Source organism: Apis dorsata, unplaced genomic scaffold (assembly GCF_000469605.1).
Source record: "Apis dorsata unplaced genomic scaffold, Apis dorsata 1.3 scaffold_407, whole genome shotgun sequence".
NCBI lineage: Eukaryota > Metazoa > Arthropoda > Insecta > Hymenoptera > Apidae > Apis > Apis dorsata.
In genome coordinates this window covers 265251-281153 of record NW_006263665.1, presented here as the reverse complement: position 1 = coordinate 281153, position 15903 = coordinate 265251, and the positions used below count along the sequence as shown (strand labels likewise).

Here is a 15903-nt window from a genome sequence, read left to right as displayed (position 1 = left end):
AACACATTTTTTTTTTTTTTTTTTACTATACTCCAATTGAAGAATTTTCAAGAGTTCATAGCTGTCCGTAGTTTCGTTTATTTTAACGAATATTGTTAACCGATCAACTTAGAGAAGATTTCTAATATCTTGATAAATGTCTCACGGTTTAAAAAATACTCGAAATTTTTTTGTATAAAGCTAATATTAAAGAAAACTGTCCTTTATTTTATTTCTTAAATCCTAAAAATTCCAATTCAATATTCCAATAAATATAAATGTGAATTGCCCAAAATGTAATCGAGAAGACTCTGGTCTTCCTCGATCATCGAAATCGTGCTGCGTAAAATAATTCTATCTATTCAATTACTTGATCCGATGTCGCGGATATCGGCGACTAAAAATAAAAGGGGATCCCGCCCGTGAAATCCTGGGAAGGGGTAAACGGCAGAAGGCAGAAGGGAGATAAAGCCAGGAAACTAAGAGGATACAACAAGTTTATGACGTTCGAGGGAGCACAGACGCTCGAAATCGAAGCTTTTAACGAGAAGTGCAGACTTATTTGACGGTGCAGCGACTGCGGGGCGCCCGCAGGGCCGCGCACACTCTTTCCCTCTCTCTTTCCCTCTCCCTCCTATAAATAGATCCGACACTACCGCGATTGCGGCCCTACATCGTGCGGCTATTTTCGACAAACATCGCCACTCGTTACAGTTCTCTGTACGCTCGCTTCACGACGAGTTTCCATCCTCGGCGGCTCCTCGAACCCGCGAACAAAGACACACAGATGGGCTGTTTACGCCGCGAGCAATAAGAATCGTCCGATCCGTAACGGTTTCCTCGGCGACCTGCTGCTGCTCCACCGCCTCATCTCGAAGACGAAGATTATCATCATTCCTAAAATGAATATTTACAATTACAATTTAGTGGGTGTGTGATATCTACAGTTGATCACGGTGAGAATAAGCGTGATGATCTTAGTGTGATGATATCCGAAAAGATCGAAGGATCTGGAGATATTCCAGCGATCGATTTTTGACGCTTAGAGATCGAAAATTTCTAAATCCAAACGGATAAACTAAATGATTCGTGGATGCCAAATTAGAATAAGAAATATTCAACCAAGGGAATGGTTGAAAAAGACATTGATCAGAATTTTTTTCATCGCTTGTTCAGCAATGGTAACGATTACTCGATACGGAAACAGCAACAGTGCTAGGTAGGAATATTCTACGGATAAGATAGTCGAGGATGTTCAGCTCGTTGAGACTGACCAGTATGCGCTCGCACAAAAATCGTGCCAGGCCAGGAAGCGTGGCCACGTCCGCCAGTTCAGATTCAGCTCGACCAGACGAAATCTCACCCCAGTCTTATTATCCATACAGTTTTTTGCTATTAGATGATCAAGATACTCCTGTATCCACTCCTTCCAGTGTATCCTCCAAAGTTGCCCAAGTAAGGGTGGAACGTGAAGGGGGAAGTCTCGGAGTTACCCTCAGAGGTGGAGTTTCCAGAGCTTTAGTGGTTACTGGAGTGAAGTCCGATGGGCCAGCGGCTAAAGAAGGAAGAGTCAGGCCTGGAGATAGATTGTTAGCTGTAGATGACACTGAATTGAGGGGTCTGACCTTAGCAGAAGCTCAAAGAGCGCTTAGGAGGAGCTCTGATGCCCCTGTAGCTTCTTTGACTATTGAATACGATGTTGCTAATATGGAAGAAGCGAGGGCAGCTACTTCCGGTCCCTTGTTGGTGCAATTAGAACGTGGACTCTCGGGTAATTTAATTTATTCAACTTTTTTCTCTCAATCTAAATAAATAATATATATATATATATATGTTAATTTAATAAATTTATTTGATTGATAATATATGGACAAATTAATCATTTGCTCTTAAGTAATTGCATAAAGCAGATGAAATTTTATTATTTTTACTATAATTGTATATGTAGGAGAATTAGGCCTGACGGTGAGAGAAACGCCAAACGGAGTGTACATTGAAAGTTTAAGACCAGCAAGTACTGCAGATCGATGTGGAGCTTTGCAACCTGGCGATAAACTGTTGGCAGTGGACGAAACTCCTGTCCAGGATGCTGTGACGGCTGCCAAATTACTCAGAAATAATTATGATTCCCGCATAGCTAGATTGCAGATCTTACCTAGACCTCCCAGTGCTTCGCAGAGAACCGTAAAAAGAAGAGCGCAACCGCAGGCGCAGCAGACTTCTAATCAGACTTTGCAGACTACAGAAAGCCTAACTATAGTCCTCAGACCTGATCATAAGGGATTTGGTTTAGCTTTAAAGCTCACCGACGACCGTTTAAATTATATTGTTAGTCTATTAGAAGCTGGAGGTCCGGCAGAACGCAGTGGAGTACTCCTTCCTGGAGACAAAGTGCTTGCTATTAATCGTAAAATGCTTCGAGATCTTCAACCAGCTGAGGTTACTGGTATCTTGGAAACTTCTCAAGTAGTACGTGTATCAATATAAATTATATATAAATTATATAATCCTTTATTCCATTATTTTTATCTTTTTAAAATTCTTAGTAATTTTATACCCAAATCTTAAGCCAAATTATCAAAACTATTTATAAAAATCTATTTTTAGATTAATATTTTAATTCTTAAGCTCAGTTTCAATCTCAGAATCATTTGTAAGTTAAAAATTTCTTTTTATCTAAAAGATGGAATTGGTGATAGAATACAAAGTTGGTGGACCAGTTGTACCTAGTTCAGGAGTATTCACAGTGCGAGTGGCAAGACCTGTAGGCGGGCAGCCTGATGTAGGTCTCACAGTGAATGAAGATTTGATCATTAGTGAGGTTCGCAAGGGATCTTTAGCTTACAGAACTGGCAGCTTAGCACCAGGAGATAGATTACTAGCAATAGACGGGCAAAAACTAGATCCTGGTGATCTCCGACAAGCTGCACAATTGTTACATCGACCAGGAAGCTCCGTTATCTCTCTGACTGTGAGAAAACCGAATCCTATTTCAGAAACAAGGTAATTTAATGATCTAGAAATATGAATTAATTTTCTATCAATTCTTTTTTTAATTTATTTTTTATTAATTTTTATATCTTTTTCTAAAAATCTAAAAGATGAAATGATAGGAGGAATTAATGAAAACATACTGAATTTTATAGAGAGTACTGCAAGGACTCGATCATAGGTAGCGACTCAGTGCAACAATATTCTCCAGGAATTCTTCGACCGGCTAGAGAGAGTCTACCAAGCGTAGATAGTGCAGTGGATTCTTGGGGAGAACTGGGAGAGAATAATGGAACAGGCCCAGAGATTCTAAGGCTTTGGGACACGGCTTCTGTGGATAGTGGACAATTGGAACTATCTATGCCTCCTTATCCTGGGTAAAATATAATAGATAAATAATAAATAAATAAAATATTATAGATAGAAACAGTTAAACAGATAAAATTTATAAAATTTTCTTTAGAATATTTTAGAATATAATTTTTGATTTAAACTTCTAAAAATAATCATATATATTTTTTTTTTTTTAATTTTTAGACCACAAGAATGCAATAATCCAGATAGACCACAACAAATAGTCCATGTCTCTTTGCATAAAGATCCAGTATATGAGGATTTTGGCTTTTCAGTATCTGATGGTCTATATGAACGTGGAGTTTATATAAATCGTCTTCGACCTGGAGGACCGTGTGACGGTGTTTTAAAACCTTATGACAGAATTCTTCGAGTAAACGAGGCTAGCACGGAAGATTGTGACTGTTGTTTGGCTGTTCCATTGATTGCTGCGGCTGGTCCACGTTTAGATCTCACCATAGCACGATCAGTATCTCCTCCTAATATTATAAAAACTCTGTAAAGGAGAGCAAATCAAAGTGTAATGTGGAAAATGGTGGTGAATATATCTGGTATATTTTTGTACACACCTGTATTTTATTTATAAAAATAAATGTATAGATTGCTTTTAGCTAGAACATGTTCTCCTGCATACAACTCACGCATACCATCAAAACATATCATACCAAAACATACGCCTCTAGAACATCATGTATTTAATCCTCTATGAATTATTTCGAAAATTTGTAGAGGAAAGTATAATTGCTGGAACTAATATAATAAGGCACTCGATTCTTGATTCTAATAATTGTGATTAATGGATTTTAATTAAATTAATTTCCAAAAAACTATTTCATGCTTTTATGATATCTAGAACCTCACTGTATTCGTTCCATCAACTATATTCTTATAATTCATAAATTAATATAAATATTATATAAAAAAAAAAATTATTTTAAATAATCCATGTATATAGAAATTTTCCCAAAATATTATTAAGAGGAATTTTCATAAAGGATTAAAATATTGTAACAATTTAACAAATTGATGAAATTGAGTCGTATTACCTATATATCATATCACCTGAGCTAATAGCTGGAGGAAAGTATTTAATTTGAAACCTAATCAATATTATATGAACGCCGTTCGATATCGATCGAGTACGATTGAAACCGGATATCTATCTATTCATTATTGTTTTCACGACGCGGGAATGTCATCAATCTTAAAGGCTAATTGACCCAGCAATTAGCTATAAACATCAATTTTGCAAATTATATATAACCCACCTTGCCAGCAAGTTTATTTTCCCGTCAAAAGCAAGATAACGTAAACATAGAAATGTTTTTAAAATAATCTCGAAAACGAATAAAAAGAAAAACAACCAAATTTGAGTACTAGGCAAATTATACCTTTGTGCAGAATAATACTAATAAAAAATATACACATATATGTATAAATACTTTTGCCATCATATGAGTTTTGATCTGTGAATATTGTTTTAACTAGTATTATAGGATCTAACTATAAGCTTTCCCATTATAAATTCTTCATATAAATAGTCAAATCCTTATGGCTAAAATATCATTCACTGGCAGAAAAAACTCATATGAACTTGTCAAACATAAAATGAATCTAACAATTCAGACTAGACTGCAAGCATCTGTTGTTTTTTTCCAGTCCATCCATTTACCATGAAGGAATTATTACTGTTACCATTACGGTTTTTATCATGATATTTGGGAAGCGCTGTCTGACTTTCTTTTTCTATTCTTTGATCGTATTTGGCTTTATTATAGCACAACACACCAAGAATAGCTAATGTCATTCCAAATATATTCAACCACGTCACTGGATTTCCAAGAACAAACAAAGTAACTGCGATTACAAAGATTCGTTTGCTTGCACTCGCAACTGCATAAGTTAAAGGGGTAACAATAGATAATACAGAAAAAGCAATAATATTTTGGAACCAGTTCAGCACACCATCCAAGAATAACAGGCCTATTATGTAATAACTTATGTCTGCTGATTCGCTAGTAACTGGATCATATATCAATCTCCTCAAATCATATAATAACCATATAGGGGAGAATAATATCAATGCCAAGCGGCCTAAAATAAGCAAAAGTCTTAAATGATGTATTCCTGTGTCATGTAGCACCTGAAAAATTAATATATTATTTATATCATATATAAATCTATCAATATAAGATAAAATTATATCAAAATAAATACCTTTTTAGAATAAATATTTTGCAAAGAGAATGCCATAGTAGATGCTAAGGCACTCAATAAACCAATCATATTGAAACTGAGTTCTGTGAGTGTAGCAACAGCTACACCTATTACAATTGGGACTAAGCTAAGATATACTTTCCAAGTCTGCTTTTCCTTCAATATGATTCTTGAGAGAAATACCGTGAAGAAGGGCATTGTAGCCTTCACTGGGACAGAGCCAAACTTCAGTTAATACATGTGATTTATAAAACCAAAAATAAATAATATATTTATAAACTGTTTCTAAAATACATGCATTTGAAAATTTGTTATGCAATAATTAAAGGAAATCTATATAATTATTTCTATAAAATAAATTTAGATAAAATATATTTTTTTAAATGTTTATTTTTCTCATTAATAGATTATTTATCAATAAAACTCATATTAAATATAAAACTCAAAAATATGATTATCAAATATAAAAAATATTGAATTTCTTATCAGTGAATAAATAAATAAATAAAATCAGCTGATTATCGTTATTATTATAATGTAAGCATTGACATAAAAGTATGCATTAAAATTATAGCATTAATTCTTACATTCTTAGAAAGGAAGAATACTTGTATTATTTTTAAACATATAGCATGCATACACGTGACTGTCAAAATAATATCTCATACCAGTATGAGCGTATGAAACGGGCACTTTCCAAATGCTGACGTGGCTGAACACATTTGCCAAAAATTTTCCTAGAGCGAGTGGTACGATCAACCGGAGATAATATCCCCAGGGAATATCGTTTGAATATTTCCTTACACCCCATAGATTAAAGAATGGGCCTGAATAAATCGTGATCGAGGTTAACTGAACCATAGTCACTGTCATCGGATAGGGAAACTCCGATAACAGCATTTTGCCCACTACATTACTGCTGCTTGAAATCCCATACCAGAGGAGGCACAGGAACAATATGGTAATCACTTCGCGGCTGTTCCGGCGATCGTCCATGATTAGGCGAACAACCTGTATTCTGTTTCTGTATTCTCACTCCATACGTTTATGCAACCAGTTCTCACAATACTCCCAACTAATCGGTATTCGTGGCCGCTGCCACGAGTGGAATTTGAGCACAGCTGGCATTTCTCTCTCCCTCCTAATAAATTTTCCCTCTCTCCTTGCGCAACACTAATAGAACACGTGGCGCACGCTTTAAAGTGAGATTAACAACGATCTATCGAATCGCATAACCTGATATATGGAATATTTACTAATTTGATTTCTGTCAAAAAATATTCGAATTGAAACTTTTTCGCTTCACATTAATTAAATTTTCATAAATAGAAAGTCAATTAAACAAAAATTGATTCATTTCAAAGAATGTTTTATAATATATAATTTAATAATATTGTTTCTGATTGAATTTAATATTAATACATATATATATTTAAGAAGAGAATACAATCATTTCTTAATAGAAATTTTTCAAAAGCATGTATATTCATATATATTTATTTTAATTATCTAATGAAATGCATAGTAATTTCAATATAAAAAAAAATTTGTTATCAGTAATACCAACAATTATCATACTAATTTCTATATTTTATTCAATAAGTTATCAAATATGAACAATGTTTTATGAATAAAATCAAAAAAAAAAATATTTTAATTCTAAATATGAAATAATATAATTTTAATAATATAGTTTTAATAATAATATTATAATTAGTATTTTTTCCACTATAAATTATTATTCTAATAAAAATTAATATATTATTGAAAATTATAAAAATAAAAATAAAAGATACAAAATAATAATTATTTTGAAGTTTTAATTTTACAATTTTGAAGTTTTTATTAAATAATTATATTATATACATATACACAAAAAAAAGAATAAAATAATTATTATATTAAATATTGAATATTGAAGTTATATTAAAGTAAATATTGCATTAATTATAATTAATTTATTATATTTATATATAATTTACTTTTTTTTTATGTAATTTGCAATAATAATATATATTATTACAAGCAATCACTTTATAAAATTATGAAAAACTACGGATTTCAAATCAATAACTAGTAACTTAATTGCAAGAAATATATCAAGGAAAATCTATTGTCGAATACTCATCACGACTTATACCTAATTAAATGGTAAGACTGGTTCAATATAAAATATTTATTCGAATTATGTTATACAAATATATTATAAATATTTATATTTTTTATTATTAATTTATTATAAGAAATTTATAATTTTTCAATTATTAATAAAAGATTATTAATAAAAGAATGAACCGTATATTATTGATTATGAAAATTACTAGAAACATGTTTCATTATTTTCATTAATAGAAATTCATAATTTATTTATATTTAATAAAAGAATAAAAATATTATCAATATTTATTATAAAAATTATTAGAAATTTATATTTTATTGCAGTTAATTCAATATTATAATTAATAAATTTTATTTTTAACAATTTAATAAAATTTAAAATTTATCATGAAATATAAATTAAAAAGAAACTATCTTTGACTAAATATTTAATATATATTTATTATTAAATAGTTTTAAAAACACAAAATAGATGGCAATGGATTTCGATATAGGATGTCCCGTTTTATATAAAGCGGTTGATTCTAATAATATATCGCCGCATTTCAATTTAAATTTTTGAATAAAAGTTAATTGTGCGGTAAAAAATAATTTTTATCATATAAATAATGGTGTATTGTAAAAAATAAGTATTCAATTATTATCTATATAGGTTAAGTGCAACATATTTCAAAACGATTATATATTTTAAAATTTTTTTTTATTTATTATATGCGGAATTTCATAAGTCTTTGAAATTCTGCCTGTGAGTTGAATATAAATGGATTCTCAACATCCACCACCTTTAAAAAAATATCGTAGAGCAACAGATATTAATATTCCCATTTTAGAATGCAAACGGGAATTTAATTTACCTCACAAATTTCCAAGCATGATTAATTCATCCAAATGTAATTTTATACCAAAAGATTGCAAACAAATTATTATTACTAATACAGAAGTACATAATAGTTTGAATGGATTAAATACCAAAAAAACATTAGCTACAAGTGGTATAAAAAAATTGAGAGTAAAAACAAGAGATGGAAAAGATTTAGGAGAAGTTAAAGTACAATTTTTGCCTCAAAAAAACATATTAAATACTCAAAAAATTATTTATAATCAACAGATTAAAAATTATAAAAAAAATAATGCTGTTAATTTTTCTGTAACTTCAAAAGATAATATTAATGGATTATTGAAGTCATTGGGATCTTTATCATATGATAAAGACTTACAGAAATTTCCTACAGAAGCACAACATTGTGCTGTAGAACCACAATTCATTGTAAAAACTATAACTCCTAGAGAATTATCAATAGCTATTAATAAGAAATCGGCTGAAATTCAAAATAAAAATAAGAGTATATCTAAGAAACAATATATTTTAGCCAAAGTAAATGAAATAAATGAAAATGATAAACTATTATTATTAAATAAGAATGAACATAAATCATTATATAATAATTCAACTGCTCCAAAAACTATGCAATTAGTAAATAATAATATAACATCAATAAACGAACAAAAAAATGAAGCTTCACTTAAAAAAGAAGAATGTATTTTCAAAAGTAATAAAAAAAATATAATAAATAGAAATAATAATATAATTATAGAATCAGAAATCTTGAAAAAAACAAATATATCAAATCTTAAAAATTCAATGACTCAATTAGCAGAATCAAAATTTCCTTTGGTAAAATGTGAAAAGTTACCAATCTCTAACAAAACTAAAGTTAATGTCAATAAAATTTCTTTGAAAGCAACTAATAAAAAACAATGTTCTAATTTAAATATAGATAACTGTTCTAATATTCTCTCTTCAGAAAAAACCTTTAAATCAAAAAATAATATATGTGATTCAAGAATTAATGAAAACAAAAAATATAAAACTATTATAAAAAATGGTACAAAAATTGTAAAGAAAAACTTTAATAATAAAATTAGTGATTGTAATGAAGATGATATTATAATCATATGTGAAAAAAATGCAATTTCTAATAATGCACAAGAAGAAAATTATATTCCTATAAATAATAAAAATATAGATAAGAAAGCTCAAAGTATATTTAATGAAGTAAATAATAAGTTAGATCTTTGTGAAAATAGAATTTGTAACAATAATAATATATTAAATAATGATTCTAAATTTGATGAAACAAATGTTAAAGAGATTAATGATAACATGAAAAAAGAAAAATTATTAAAATGTTTAAATATAATTAAAGAAGCATTGAGTAGTATAAAAGATGAAGAATTACAAATTAAAGCTTTAAATGCCCTTGCAGAATGTGGCATAGGTATAGCAAAACAGATTCCAATTACTCCACTTGAAAAATTAAAAACAGTTCATGATTCTCAAATTCAAACTGATGTATTTGGACTTCTTGATATGAAAAGTTTTATATTAGTGAAAGAAGATATGCCTGCTTTAGAAAGAATAAAACAAATAGAACATTCAACTATTGATTTTCTTCCTATTATAAAAGAAGTACAAACTCAAACAGAAATAGAAATACAACCTAAAACTAAACAAAATAATAATATGGATTTAATTCCTACATTGTCTTCAGTATCTTTAGAAGATACATTAAATTTAGAAGATTACTTTAATAAACACTTTAATGACAATAATGATATAAACAGAATAAAAAAAATATTATCAACACCACATTATTTATATAAGAAAGTTTCTATGCAAATAGAAAAAGATTATGAAGAAATGCAACATTGGGATAATAGTGGGATGTTAAATATACATCGAGCTGTACTAAATAATCAGCTGCATGAATTGCAAAGACTATTATTAATTTTACAAGCATCAAAAACTAATATTGATGCATTAACAGAAGATGGAATGGTAAGTTTATATTTATTTATTAACATAATTAATGTAAAACAGAAAAAAACTCTTTCATATTTCTTATTATATTTTCAGACAAGTTTGGAATTGGCAATTAAGTGCAATGCATCTAATGATATAGTGGATCTTTTATTAAAAGCTGGAGCAAAACCAATTTCATTAGAACTTCTTCATGAATCTGCAGTAATCATAGCTAGTAAACAATCATCTCCATTTTTATTACAGTTATTAAATTATATAATAGATCCTAAGCTACTTAATCGAGTGGATTCATCAGGTAAATACTATGATGATAATAAAATAAAATATTGAATCTTCAATTATGCGTTTTTAAAAAGTAACGAATGAATTAAAATATATTGATGATTTATAATTTTTAAGGAATGGCTCCATTGCACTATTGTGCATTAAATGGCTACATAGATGGAGTTAATGCATTAATAAAAGGTGGAGCAGAAGTGAATCTAAAGGATAATCGTTCAGGAAGAACACCATTTTTTCATGCTCTTGAAAATAATCATGTATTAGTAGCACAAAAGTTATTAGAATGTGGCGCTATTGCGGATTTACCAAACTTTTCCGGACAATCTGTTTTAACTTTAGTGGACGAAACAAAAAGTTTTTTATTTAGGACTGTGCATAAGCAAATAGTAATTTAATTTTCAATATTATGAGTTTATTTTAAATCTGAGAAAATTGTAAAATTATCTTTTTATTTTATATATTCCTTTTCATAATTTGTTAATTCTTATTGTTCTATAAACTCTTTCTTTTCTGTCTTTTTTTCTTTTTTCTTTTTTCTTTTTTATGTAATAGAAATATTCTCAAATCTGAATTAATATAATTTTTGACAAATCTAATTTCATAATAATGCCAATCATTGTAATCAGATATTATTATTTCTTAAATTTTAATGGACTAATAACATCACAATTTTTTATAAAAATGATAATTAAAAATATTTATTGTTAATTCATATAAAAATTAAAATAATATATTCTAAAATTATGAAATTAATTGTATATTGCGCATATAATCATATCCTGATTTACTTCCGTCGTTAACTATTTATATCGTGAAATAGTTATATATATTTTTATATTATACTATATATTTTATTTATGAATATATACTAAATTGTACAAAATCATTTTTATTAATTAATTAAAATTTTTATCATATAAATATGTATAAACATATAAAATATCTATACATATTTTATATTCACTTACATCTGCTACTCTAATTATATAAATGTAGACTATGATTGTATACTTTATTAAAAAAAATAATGTGTAAGACACATCAATATGTAAATATATAAGACATTTAAAATTTATTGTTTAATAGAAGTAACAAAAAAATGTTGAAATTCATAAGAAAATGTTATAAAAAAATATTAATATTAAATATAAATGCACAAATAATTTTGTATAATTTTGTATAATAATTTAATGTTATTTGTATTTTATAAATACAGAAATCTCCAAAAATTTTTAACATTTATGATCAAAAAAATACAATCATCTTTGAAAGAATATATTATAAAATTTTATTTAATTTTTTTTGTTATAGTTTTAAAATTTGTTTTTTTTTTTTTTAAAGTAAAGTATTTATCTGAAGTATTTATAATTTTATTTATTATCTAAAAAAATAGATTTACTGTTTTAAGTGATTAATTTATATATTCTTTTCTCTCATTATTAATTATTAATATAATATCATTCGCAAAAATTAATACTTTATTTTTAATAATTTTTCTAATGAATGCATATACATTAAGTTTTTATAATTTGATTTTTTTTAAACTCAATATTTTTTCTTTTATATTATTTCTTTTATATTGTTCAAACTCGCTGTAATATATAAAATTTTCTGACTTTATTGCTTTATTAATAATAATGCTTAATTCATTTTATTATTATGGAACAATTTTAAATAAATAAAAAAAAATTTAAATATAATTATAAAAATTCGAAACTAGTAACTTCTAGTAACTTAATTACTATATTAAAATGAAAGTTCAAAAGGAAAAGGAGAACAATGTTGCCAAATTTATTCTTATTCTGGTTTGTACCTAAATACACTGTAATAATATATAAGTAAATACTTATATGAGATTGCACTTTTACTACGGAGCAATCTACAAAGAAACTGGTTTCAAATTTGAGTCTGTGTATCTTAAGTTATATACACTTTGTGATCATGCACCTGTTACAAAATGTCTGTAACCTCACAAGAAGAGTGATTATTATTTTATAAAGGTTAAAGTTCAATAATATTTATCTAATAGAAACTTAATAGTTCTATTTCTCATGGATTTGGAAAGTAGACGAAAAAGTTCTGACAAGAGGTCAGTTTTTTTGAATTTTGCAAAACATTACATTTCTTTATTTTTATTTTTTTTTCTTTTGTTTTTTTTTTTTTACAATCTAATCGTAATTAGAAATTTCAAATTTACTATGAATTTATTTTTACCTATTCTTAACGTGAACTTATATATTTAGTTTATAGTGTTGGATATAAAAATTTGTTTATTATACATAGTTTTGACACAGACGACGATTCTGATTATGCTATGATAAAACGAATTAAAATGGAACCAGAAGCTATATTGTCCCAAGAAGATGATATAATGGCTCAATTACAACAAGAAAGTTCTGATTTAGAAGTAGAACCAAGTTTTGCATTAGAAGGCTCTGCAAATGGAGAAGATTGCAATGAAGGTGTTCTAATGCAACATATGGATATCAGAGAGCCTCTTTCTACTTTACGAAATTTATTAGAACAAAGATTAGGAGTAGAGTTAACAGATTATGCTTTTTGGTTGCAAGATACGCAAATGGTAATAAATGCAATAAATCAATAGAATGAATTTAAATTTAATAAGCTTACATTTATTTTTTCAGCTAGAGAGTCATAAAAATTTAGTTGATCAATGTGTACAAGGAGAAGGATTAGTCCAAGTAAATGTTCAAATAAAAGCAACGCAGAGGAAAATAAATATAGTGGATGTTTTAAAACCTGCAGAAGATTATATAGAATTAGCAGAAAACAATGGTAAAATATATTAATATACTTATTGAAAGAAAATTATAAATTATTAGTATATTATGATTTCTTAATATACATATTTTATGATTTAGCATCTACACCTATTAATGAAGATAATAAACGAAATGTCATAAGATGGTTGGTTGACCCACAATATAAAAAAGAACAGGTATAATATTTATAAAATTAAATATTAAATTTAATCGTAATTTATATCTTAATTAGACATTTGTATATATTATACAGGAACGGTTAAAAATTCCAGCTGATCCAAAAGAATGGACACAAACTCATGTTAAGCACTGGCTTCAATGGGCAGTTAGACAGTTTAATTTAGCATCAGTAAGATTAGCTGATTGGAACATCACAGGACAACAATTGTGTAATCTCACCATGGAAGAATTTCAAGCTAAAGTACCTCTGGATCCAGGAGAAGTATTCTGGACACATTTAGAATTACTTCGAAAATGTAAATTTGTTGGTATGTATATTTATCAAAAAGTTAATATCAAATTAGTAACAAATATATAATTAATTACATGACATTGTAGCTGTCCTTCAGAAAGATCCTCCAGTGTCACCTACAGAAAATAATATTGATAAAACTATTAAAGTTCGTAACCAGAAAATTACGAAATCACGACCAGTGGTAAACCAACAAGCTCGAGTAGTCAGTCTTCCTTTGGAGAACATTGATGCTACGCCTATTACTATAGCAACTTCGAGTCGTTCAGTTAATAGTGGTCAAATACAGTTATGGCAATTTTTGTTGGAATTATTAACAGACCGTGAGCATAGAAGTGCTATTCAATGGGTTGGGACGGAAGGAGAGTTTAAATTAAATCAACCGGAAGCAGTGGCGCAACTTTGGGGTGCACGTAAAAACAAACCATCAATGAATTACGAGAAATTAAGTCGCGCATTGCGTTATTACTACGATGGAGACATGATTTCCAAAGTGCATGGGAAGCGATTTGTGTATAAGTTCGTATGTGATTTAAAACAAGTCTTAGGTTACTCAGCAGCAGAGTTAAGTAGATTGGTAGAAGAGGGCGCAAGATATTTCTGATGATATGCTATTTTTTTATGGTTACAACGATTTTTATCATCATACTTCCGACATATTTTACATCGATCATTGTACATATTTAATAGAAGATAAAAGAAAATCGAGAATTGATTATTGTTGAGACAATCTTGTACATCGAAATACAAAAATTAATATAATGATTAATATTAAAATTCTTTTGTGTTAATTAAATATATCCTTATTATATAAAACATACACCATTCATGATATTTTATTTAAAGAATTTATATAAAAAGAATAAAAATTATAATCTGATATATGATTTTAATGTATTACAATATTTAAGATCCAGAAAGCTAAAATGCATCTACAGAATATATGTAAGGATTTTAATATGAATATAAGGATGTTAATATATTTATGGGACATTTTTGAAGGAAGATTTCTAGAAGTTAAAACAAACACAAAAATTGATATATAAAAACATAATAGAAGTTTATTTGTTAAATTATAAGCAATTTAAATTCATGTTAAATGAAGCGTATAACAGAACGTCTTCTATATTTCAATTTCTCATTATATAATAAAAACTTTAATTACTTATAACTTAATAAATAAATCTTAAATATTTTATATATGAACTTTTGTGTTTCTTTGGCTTCTAGAATCGATCCTTTAAAGGTATCCCATTAATTTATTAACATTTTATATAAATGTATTTTTACAGAGTTTTTTTTTTCATCATAAAATATCTCGTATTATATTAAATTATAATATTGAGGTATTATATATTCACAACAAATTTTTTCAATTAACTTTCTAAGATGCATTATACAATAGTAGATAATTGACCTTGAATGTCGAGTCTCTTTAACATCCTCGTTCACAGAGCGTCGACGTTTCCGGCCGTTTTCTATCTCTGATGACTAGGACTGACTTTTGATCGGCAAAAGGCAGCACTCATCGCCAATACCAGAGAATCTAGCCTGTGAGATATCGGTCGCGACGTCACAAGTTAGGGTCTCAGGGGACCGGCGACGCGGCAGGCTTTACAATCAGCCCGCCCGCCCTTTTTCTCATTTCATTTTTTCTCCCTTTTTTATTCGCTTCTAATTGCACATACATCCATACGCTTACATTTTCATGTAAGAGGAGGCACCACCTTTTACGGTTCTATTATCTCCTCGCCAATGTATAATTATATTACAATTACTGGAAATATATAATGTAATAACTTATATAGTATCTATGGATATCATTTATGGTGGTAAATCTTCTTTGTTCTTCTTTAACAAAACTATATGCACTCAATATACAC

General features: G+C 28.2%; 4 protein-coding genes across 6 annotated transcripts; 3 read left to right on the top strand and 1 right to left on the bottom strand.

The window, feature by feature from the left end:
* The first annotated feature begins 1090 nt into the window (after nucleotides 1-1090).
* LOC102674400 (glutamate receptor-interacting protein 1) lies at nucleotides 1091-4259 on the top strand. The gene is made up of 5 exons (XM_006619374.2): nucleotides 1091-1750; nucleotides 1928-2448; nucleotides 2663-2982; nucleotides 3126-3347; nucleotides 3508-4259. Exons 1-5 carry the CDS (start codon nucleotides 1231-1233, stop codon nucleotides 3824-3826), a joined length of 1902 nt encoding a protein of 633 aa, XP_006619437.1. The 5' UTR covers nucleotides 1091-1230; the 3' UTR covers nucleotides 3827-4259.
* Nucleotides 3858-6729, bottom strand: LOC102674533 (solute carrier family 35 member E1 homolog). Its single transcript, XM_006619375.2, has 3 exons — nucleotides 6210-6729; nucleotides 5542-5750; nucleotides 3858-5467 (listed from the first exon to the last, which is right to left on the bottom strand). The coding sequence occupies exons 1-3, from the start codon at nucleotides 6535-6537 to the stop codon at nucleotides 4952-4954; spliced, it is 1053 nt and encodes a 350-aa protein (XP_006619438.1). The 5' UTR covers nucleotides 6538-6729; the 3' UTR covers nucleotides 3858-4951.
* A 1379-nt stretch (nucleotides 6730-8108) lies between these two features.
* On the top strand, nucleotides 8109-11280 carry LOC102676788 (leucine-rich repeat and coiled-coil domain-containing protein PF07_0014-like). The gene is made up of 3 exons (XM_031512262.1): nucleotides 8109-10498; nucleotides 10577-10778; nucleotides 10883-11280. Exons 1-3 carry the CDS (start codon nucleotides 8420-8422, stop codon nucleotides 11158-11160), a joined length of 2559 nt encoding a protein of 852 aa, XP_031368122.1. The 5' UTR covers nucleotides 8109-8419; the 3' UTR covers nucleotides 11161-11280.
* Nucleotides 11281-12513: 1233 nt separating this feature from the next.
* On the top strand, nucleotides 12514-15061 carry LOC102674085 (DNA-binding protein Ets97D). 3 transcript variants are annotated; one of them, XM_006619372.2, is made up of 6 exons: nucleotides 12514-12570; nucleotides 13049-13346; nucleotides 13411-13561; nucleotides 13648-13724; nucleotides 13802-14036; nucleotides 14107-15061. In XM_006619372.2, the coding sequence occupies exons 1-6, from the start codon at nucleotides 12545-12547 to the stop codon at nucleotides 14622-14624; spliced, it is 1305 nt and encodes a 434-aa protein (XP_006619435.1). In that variant the 5' UTR covers nucleotides 12514-12544; the 3' UTR covers nucleotides 14625-15061. The 3 variants fall into 3 exon arrangements, with proteins under 3 accessions (XP_006619435.1, XP_006619434.1, XP_006619436.1); XM_006619371.2 differs by having other exon boundaries at nucleotides 12559-12854; XM_006619373.2 differs by lacking the exon at nucleotides 12514-12570 and adding an exon at nucleotides 12598-12854 and having other exon boundaries at nucleotides 13060-13346.
* Nucleotides 15062-15903: the final 842 nt, after the last annotated feature.